Source organism: Molossus molossus, unplaced genomic scaffold (genome assembly GCF_014108415.1).
Source record: "Molossus molossus isolate mMolMol1 unplaced genomic scaffold, mMolMol1.p scaffold_m16_p_5, whole genome shotgun sequence".
Lineage (NCBI taxonomy): Eukaryota > Metazoa > Chordata > Mammalia > Chiroptera > Molossidae > Molossus > Molossus molossus.
This window is the reverse complement of record NW_023425388.1, coordinates 11830292-11838966: the sequence shown is the minus strand read 5'-3', so window position 1 is coordinate 11838966 and position 8675 is coordinate 11830292. Positions and strand designations below refer to the sequence as shown.

Genomic DNA, 8675 nt, shown 5'->3' with positions numbered 1-8675 from the left:
TCAGGAAAATGGTGAAAAAGCCAAGAATCTGAGGGGGGAGGGGAGGCGGAGAGCCTGTCCCCTGATGAGGCGGTGCAGGTACAGCAGGGCGGACTAGGCCAACAGCAGCCGCAGCTCAGCGGCCACTCGCCCACACCCTCCAACCGAAGCTCACGCGCTGACCCCGACCCGACCTGCCAGCGGACCAAGGAGAGAAGGGATCAGGAGGACAAACTGCAACGCTGCGGTAGTGAAACGCTTTGTTTTATTGAGGACATTGCAAATCCTTTGTCTACGTGACAGCGTCTCATGCTCGGTCCCACAGGTCTTGGTGTGCGAGGAGCTCATGCGGGTGGTAACGTGTGGTATATACATCGATATACATATGAGAACACTGACGAGTGTATCTTTCTTGGCTGAATTACATTCATATAAAGTGTCCAAATTCTGCAGTCAAATTAAAAGCATACAACCTAAAGTCTGGAGAAGCCAAGACTTTTCAGGGCTCACTCCACCAACATCCCACAGATTGTGCCTTTAGCTGTTCGTGGTCACATCCAGGACACCCTCAGCTCCTTGGGCACCATCAGACCCCGCTGGAGCCCGAACAGGTGTTCTCGGGCTGGAAGCTCGTCCCTCCAGACAGTGAACGGGGAAGTCACCAACGCTGCCAGAACGGGACACCGAGTCTCGACCAGGTCAGACCCTGTCCCCTCCCACCAGCCCGCTGTGTGGACATACTGTGTGCTGCGGGCAGGAGAGGTGGTCACAGGACGCACCAGGGACAAGGACACACAAAACTGGACGCACACGATCACAAGGACTCTGCCTTCCCGTTTACACAGTTGGGGCGGTGAAGAGAAACCCTCTGAGATTTCGTAGAATTTAGAGATGGGAAACCAGCTAATTCTGTTTCTCATGTTGGATCAAATTCACGGCTGGGGCAGACCTTGTGTGTTGGCGTAGGTGTTTCAGAAATGAAGAGATCCACCTGGTTGTAGTTTCTGTTTTCTGTGAGGAGAGGGGTGCGCACCTCGCTTGGCCGCCGCCCGTCGTTCTCAGACCTGCGGAGGGGACGAGCGTGTGGCTCCCCGCCACCAGAGCTCACTGCACAGAGCACGTCTCCACAGGGATTAGAGTCGGGAGACCAAGGAAATGACTTGAATACAAATAAATCCCAGAGAAATCAATACCTTCTGAGATGTTGGCTCGGACATTTTAAAACAACTGCTTTTGATTACAATAAAAACCTCCGAAACAGGAAAAGATGATGAAGTTAAATTCACACCCAGAATCAGAACTGCAGTTCTTTGGTGCCCCTGCCTGAGGAGGTGAGAGCTGACCCTGAGCAGGTGGGGGCTGAGCCAGTGGCGAGGACGCGTCCCCCACCTCGGCCCAGCGGGAGCCTGGCCCAGGGCAGGGCGTCGCCCCCGGGGCTTCCCTTCCCCTCGGCCCTCCCACCGCAGGCCAGCTGCCTGGTGGCCTGGACAATGACCAGTGTTCTTGTGGGACGATACTCAGTTTAGCTAACTAAACAGAACAAAACCCTCCCAACCCCCACTGGTCAGAAGTCCTCAAAACTTAACATTTTTCTCAAAAAAAACAAACAAAACAAAACAGTCCTTGGTTGTGTCAACTTCTCTGTGAAGTCTCTGAAGTCCAGACTGAGGACACTGGATGCAAATGAATGCCCCAAGGAACGGCCGTGTGTCTGATGCACAGTGAGCTCCGACGGGACAGTTTAAAGTGCTTTGTCTCCTGCAGGAGCTAAAAAACCTTCCCCCCTTCCCTGCTCACAGAGGGGTGGCTCCAGCTGTCCTGTCCTAGGGGCTGCCTGGTCCCAGGAGCAGGGGCTGGGCAGGCCTCCTGACCTTCTGACCTCCTGCCTTCCTCCCCGGCAACCTCAGTCCAGACCTGGGTGCCCTTGGGGCCGAGCCCTGCACCCGGCCTGCCCAGGTCAGTCACACAAACCCAGCCCAGGAGAGGGCAGCTCGGGGACCAGGGCACAGCTCACGGTAAGGCGGGAGGGAGACTCACGCTGACTTCAACCAGCATCCGACAGAGGGAAAGCCAGACACAAGGGACAGGACTTGTCTATGGAATGTATTTCCCTTGGGCTTTGTCATCAAAATCCACATCTTTTTTAAAAACTAAGTCCATCTCCCAATCCCCATTAGAAAAAATACCATTTATAGACAGAAGAATAAAATCACAGGGCCTCCCATGACGTTCTTCAGCGTGTGGGAAGCCTGCTCGGGGCGGGGCTGGATAAAAACGCCAGCGCATGGCCACCAGACCAGACCCGTGACGGGGCCTGGGCCCACCCTCCGACGGGCTCAGGATGAGCGACCCCTCTACACAAGGGGGAATGCTGGTGTGGGTGACACTCGTCCTGACGATGTGCGGCCCGCCCCCCAGGACGCACCCCGAGGGATGTGACCCCTGCAGGGCTCCATGCTCTGCTCCTAGCCTGCACTTTCTGGGCCTAAGGTCACCGGACACTGAGTACAAAGCTGATGCCACACAGCTGTCGACACCCTGGACTTTGCTGTGGGGTGGGCCATGCCCTGTTTCTACCCGTGGCACCCACAGGACCCCTGCAGAACCACGAATCAGCCGCCAGGGGGAAGCACTTCCTCCACCCGCTCCACGCCGACCCTGAGCAGAGAGTCGGGCAGCGTCGGGTAGCTGGTATGGGTCTGAGCTCAGGCTGCAGGCACCGGGGCTTCGACCTGCCCCAACCCCTGGCCCACCTGCCCGGGGCCATCCTGTGTGCTGTAGGGTGCTGGGCAGAACCCTGGGTGCCCCCAGATGCCAGCAGCACCCCGTCCCTGCCATGACGCCACCACACCCTGTCCACGCCCGCGGCCCACTGCGTAGCTCTCGGCCTGCACACTTCCTCGTAACACGCCATTGGTCAAGCTGGAAAGAATAATTTTACAATATGCCCTCAGTGGGGTTTTCCAAAATGAGTATCTACGCATTTAATTCTCTTTCCGTCCCACGAAGACCTCTGGGTGCTCGTTTACGTCCCTCGGACTCAGAGGAGGGTGCGAGCTCAGGCTGGCTGTTGTTCGGTAACCCTGCTGGTTAACTAGGTAACCAGCACTCCTGCTCGTCCCTGGGAGTTAAATACTGTTTTAAACCCCAAATGAATGGCCCCATTTATTTAGAAGTAAACTAAGAAAAGTTTCCTGTGATATGATCCTACAAGGAGCACAGAAGCTTTGGAGCAGCTGAGGCTACGGGACCGGCTGAGCCGTGGGCCTTCTCGGGGCAGGCCCAGCACCCGCCCAGGGAGCGGGGTGTGGAAGTCTGGGCGGGGGACTTTCCCTAGCTTACTACTTCCTACCTCTACCTCTCTCTTCCTCCTTAGCTAAATGCTTTTTTGCAACTAGAATAATGTGGCATAGACAAGCCTGGCATAATTACTTCTTAGTTTATAAATCATGTTCCTAGCTCTGAATAAATTATTTATTCAAGAATTTCACACGAAGTGATTGCTATTTCCTAAGCTTAAGGAAGCCCTACTCAGTAGAACTCAACTTCTATCGTAAACTGAGATGGAGAGCAGTCACTGGGTCACGGAACGGGGAGCTGTGCCGGGGGCGGCGCCGGACCCCCGCCCAGCTGCGTGCTGTCCCCAGCTCAGTGGGGAGGTTTCGGGACAGTGCTGGACACCAGGCACCTCCAGGTCCCCGCCGAGTCAGGGTGTGAGAGAGAACTGGTCCTGCTCTGTGGGCTTCTCCACCCAGGCGCCCAGCCCCGCCTTGACGAACGCCCGGAACAGGCAGGCCTTGGCCGCCTGGTACTCCTTCGCCACCAGTTTGGACTCGTGGTACATGTTCGGTTTGCTGATCTTGGAGCGCAGCAAGCTGGAGGGAACCTGTGCGGAGATAAAGCACAAGTACAGCCATTTAAGAAGTAACAGGAGAAGCTAAACCTCAAAAGGATGTTAAAAAATTCTGGCTTCTGGGGGTGGGGCCACCAGGTGAAGGTGCCTCCACAGAGGGACGGTCCCCACATGGAACACAGCCTGGCCACCCCTCCGCCCGTGCTCCTGCCCGGGGACAAACAGCAGAGCTCTGGCCACCCACAAACAAACAGTTGATTCAAACGTCCATTTTCAACACTGCAGCTATTTAGAAACCACGGTGTCATGTACATCGATCACTGGAGTGCCCCTCCCCCACTGGCTGGCTACCTCCCCGTGAGCTCCTGCACCCCGCCAATTCCCCACAGCAAGTTCAATGCCAGCTTCAGAACCAACAAACACTACAAACTGGGCTCACACATCAACGAAAACTAGTAATATACGGATTTACTATACGAGGTTTTATCTGGGGGAAAAGGGCCTGCTGCAGGAAAAAGGTCTACAATCCTTCCTGGCGGGTTTAACAGCCCACAGCAGGGCCCCAGCGGGGGGCAGGGGAGGAACAGCTGCCTCTGGGGCTGAGCTGCTTTACATTTGAAGAGCCGGGGCCAGACCTCAGGCTGAACACCACCAGAAGGAACAGGTAGGAAGGGTCCCGTGGACAGTGGACAGTGGCGGGGCTGTGACAGGATGGACAGCAGTGGGGAGTGGGGCGGACGTCGCCATGGGGGCGCCTCAGTACCTTGCCGTGCACACGCATCCAGCGACAGTACAATGCGTGCTTACACAGGCGCGACGCTCGGCCCAGCTCGTCCTTGCCCGTCGTGGCATTGATGACCTCAATGGCCGAGTCGCCCACCGTCCAGTTGACGCTGAAGTTGGGTGCCTTCCCCGGCTGCCGTGCTTCCGCGTTGCTGATGCCTGGAAGGAAGAGACAGGCGAGGTGACACAGCGCCCCGCACGGCAGGTGTGTGGGACCAGGTGGGCGATGCGAGTCCGTGCTGCCTCCTGCTGCCCAGAAACAGTGCCTGTTGGGGGCAGGCAGAAGGTCCCCCGAGCCTGAAACCAGGCACCTTCATAGCACTTCTGACTCACTCGGAACTGGAGAGCTGGGCAGCCTGTGCACAGACGGCAATTCACTTAGTGGTTCAGGGTCCCACAGTCGTGCTGGGGAGCTCCTGAGTGCATGACGCCCAGCGCTGGAGCTCAGGCCCCGATGCGGGGCCACGCCGCCTTGTGCGCCCTGTGTCCAAGGTACAAGAACCAACTTCTTGGTTTTAATCCTCACCCGAGGACATTTTTGCATTTACCTTCAGATAGAGCGGGAGGAAGAGAGGGAGGAAGAGAGAGAAACATCGATGTGAGAGAGACACATAGAATGGTTGCCACCCACATGACCCCAACCAGGGCTGGGGATGAACTGCAACTGAGGTCCGTGCCCTTAGCAGGAACCGAACCCAGGACTCTGGTCTGCAGGCCGACACTCTAACCACTGAGCCAAACTGGCCAGGGAAAGAACCAACTTCTTAACCTGTCTTCTTACCAGTTTTCAACAATTCCTAGGGCCAAATGCTTCATTCGTTTATCTATACTCAACCGATAAAGGCCACGATTCTGCGCAGTGTACCACTCTGCCACGCATATTCTCGGGACCCAGTTTGGTCTGGGTTCCTCTCTGACCTCAGTTGCTGGGGTCCCACGCCAGCTGGCCGAGGCCTTGCCTTTCACACTCTCCCCTGAAGCCAGTGCATCACAGTGACCTGCGCAGGCAGTGAGTTCGGATTCAGTTCCTCATGACAGTGACCACGTGAGGCACTGCAGAGCTGAGCAGTGTGCCAGGCTTGAGAGAGAAAAGGGGTACTTCGTTTTCAGGTCTGTCATTGAAAGGAGACCACTGCGAGCCCCAACTTCAAATGTCTCCACGTCCAGAAACTGCTCTGAATCACCTGTATCAGGCAGGGTCCCCGTGAGACAGAACAGTAGGGTGTGGAGAGACGAGGGACTGGCTCCCAAGGCCGGGAAGTCCCATGACCTGCCGTCTGGGAGCTGGAGACCAGGACAGCTGGTGGTGTGGCTCCATCGAGTCCAGAGGCAGGGACCCAGGGGGCTGGCGTGAACCGCAGCCAACACAGACTGAGAGGAAACGTCCCAGGTCCACCAGCCAGGCGGGAAAAGGGATGAACTCCTTGCATACGGGCCTCAGTGGGTCCAATGTGAGTGGACCCACACTGGGGAGGCAGGCTGCTTTACTGAATCCACCCATCTAATGCTGACCGCACCTGCAAACACCCCCTGACACTCCAGGAAGAACAAGTACCCTGGGCGCACGTGGTCAGCCAAGATGATGCAGAAAACTAACCCCCACCGACCTCGGTTTACGTTGAATCACTCCTTTCCTGGACAGCATTTTGGGTTTCCTAGAGTTTCTGTCTCCTCAGTTGTTTTCCTAATCCTCACTTGAGTATTATTTTCCATTTATCTTCAAACAGAGTGGGGTGGGGAGAGACACAATGCCTGGTTGCCTCCCGCACAACCCTGACCAGGACCGGGATGAACCACAACCAAGGTACGTGCCCTTGACCAGAATCGAACCTGCGACTCTTTGGTCCACGGGCCGATGCTCTAACCACTGAGCAAACCGGGCAGGGCCCGTCTCCTTGGTGATTTATTGTTCATAAAAGAAGCAATTCCTTTTACTTTGAAAGGCCATTCGGCTTCTCAGGTTATCTGTGAGAATACACTCCCTTTCCTCTGAAAGACATCTTTTTTCAAGCTCTGACACGATCCCCGGTTCCAATCGGAACTGTTAAGGCTGCTGAGTTACCCTGTCCTCTCATCGCTGACTTGCAACTGGATCCCACGGTGCTGCTGGTTTAGTGCTGTGCCCCTCCCGACTCTGCCGCGTCTCCCCTCTCTCCGCCCCGCAGAGAAGCACTCGGCTCCGCCAGGAGGTGGCGTCTGCTCTGGTCTCTCCTGGTCCCGACACCCAGAACTGCCTGCTGCACATCCGTGTGTATCTTCTAGACCTTAGTTAATGTGAGGTCTGCTCTTACTAAATGCTCCACACATATTAACGAGGTTTACGACGGATAACCACTCTGTTCTCTGAATATTCTGACTTTCTGTTTTCTCCTACAGCTCGCTCTCTATTTTCCTGAAGGTCTGATGAAGGTGCTCGTTCGGCCTGAGCAGCAGCCGAGCCGACGAGCGCGGGCAGCGGCGTGGCCCCTGCGTTCTAGACGCGTCTGCCCCGGGGCAGCCTGCAGGAAAGCCAGGACCCGCGTTTCCTTCTGGACAGAGTCCAGGGGTCTGGTCGGGTCCTTGCCTGGCTGTCGGGGTGGTCGGGGGCCTTGACCACACAGTGTGAGACTCCTGCAGAGTTAGCGGCTGGCTTCCCCCCAGTGTCACGAGGCCATGAGACACCTTAGGCACTGCCAGGGGTCAAGCACAGGGCCGACATCACCATGTTCCCACCTCACCGGTCTCTGCGGCCGGGACACTCTTCCGTCCGCTCCGGTGTCCACGGCGTGGCTGTGCTGGGGTCTGGGTCTGGGTCTTCAGTGGCTGCGGCACACCTGCTCCGTCTCCAGCACTGGCCTGGTGTGCAGGGAGGCCCCCCAGGTCACCACACTCACTGAGCTTATTCAAGGCCACAGCTTTTCAAGAAGTGGAGTCAGGGAGGAGTTTTGGGGGTGGGCAGAGGGGGAATCTATGACCACAGGGAACTGCATCGCTCGTGAATGGGTGGTGATGCTTACACTGTGTCCTCTTCCTGGCAAATCGATTACTACTCCTTTGTGATAAGGTCAAAATAAAGGGTTACCAATGAATGACACTTAAACCTCAGAGTTACAACATTTTGCATTAAAACCAGAAAGTCAATTTACTACCAGAAAAAGTAAGACCCTAATAACACAAAATTTTTTAAATATTTAAAGCTAAATAAAGTGCCATCTTTAGCACAAATGCAGAAAATAAGGCAAAAAGAAAACAGCTACTTTGGGCTTCCAGTACTAACCATATGCCTTTTCTGGGCAGAATGTCCCCAGAGGTGAGGAGAATGTTTCTCCGAGTCCGGGGCCACCACTCCCGTGAGGACTGACACCAGGGAGGGCTCCTCTGTCCAGGGCGGGAAATGAGAACTCGGGGGATGCGTAAATTCCAGGCCACTGTGCGGAAACCAGGGGGAGCAGCACTGCGAGGCTGGGAATGAGAATCTCACTGTTGTTGTGAACCACGTGTGCTGAGTCCGAGCTTCCGGAGCAGAAATGCAGAGGGGACTGGCCTTAGAACAAGTGCACGAGCGAAACCCAGGAGCTGATATTTATCCCCCCCCCCCCCCACAGGCCTTCCCTAGGAGTTCCTCATCTGCACTGAGCGATCAGAAGGGAATTACATGCACAATGCTTATTAACAGACATTTAGTCTCTGTGGGTTCCTGGTACAGAAGCTATTAGTCATTTATTATTAATCGACCAGGAAAATGTGTAGTTTATAATCTTGACTGAAAGTGACCTTTATTCTGCAAATAAAGAGACCTGGGTAGGAGCTAACACACCAGGAATCCTGTGTAAGGCACCTCCCAGGGATGGTGACACAGGCCATCTACCTGGGGCCTCCCAGCTCCTCTGTGTCAGTGACCCTGAGATCCCCAAAGCTGTGAAGCAACCTGACATTTAAACCGGGAGCAGAGCACCTTCCAGATTTCCACTCTGATTTTCGCTAAAGAGGCAGGTCCTGAGCTGAGGACAGAAGTAACTGAGTCCAGCGGGGCCTTCCTGCTCCCGCGGCCTCCCCACCAGCTCGTCCCCGGCTTCCTGCC

The 8675-nt window shown here is 55.7% G+C and overlaps 1 protein-coding gene across 2 annotated transcripts in view; it reads right to left on the bottom strand.

Annotated features, from left to right (window-relative positions):
- Positions 1-225: 225 nt before the first annotated feature.
- The window catches only part of ADARB1 (adenosine deaminase RNA specific B1), a 113380-nt gene continuing 104930 nt past the window's right edge, over positions 226-8675 (bottom strand). The window contains exons 10-11 of one of the 2 annotated variants that reach the window (XM_036243093.1): positions 4640-4774; positions 226-3865 (exon numbers count right to left, since the gene is read on the bottom strand). In XM_036243093.1, coding sequence (XP_036098986.1) covers positions 3528-3865; positions 4640-4774 — 473 coding nt within the window. In that variant the 3' untranslated portion in view covers positions 226-3527. Of the gene's footprint in view, positions 3866-4595; positions 4775-8675 lie in introns of both variants that reach the window. The other variant, XM_036243094.1, reaches the window with a different exon arrangement.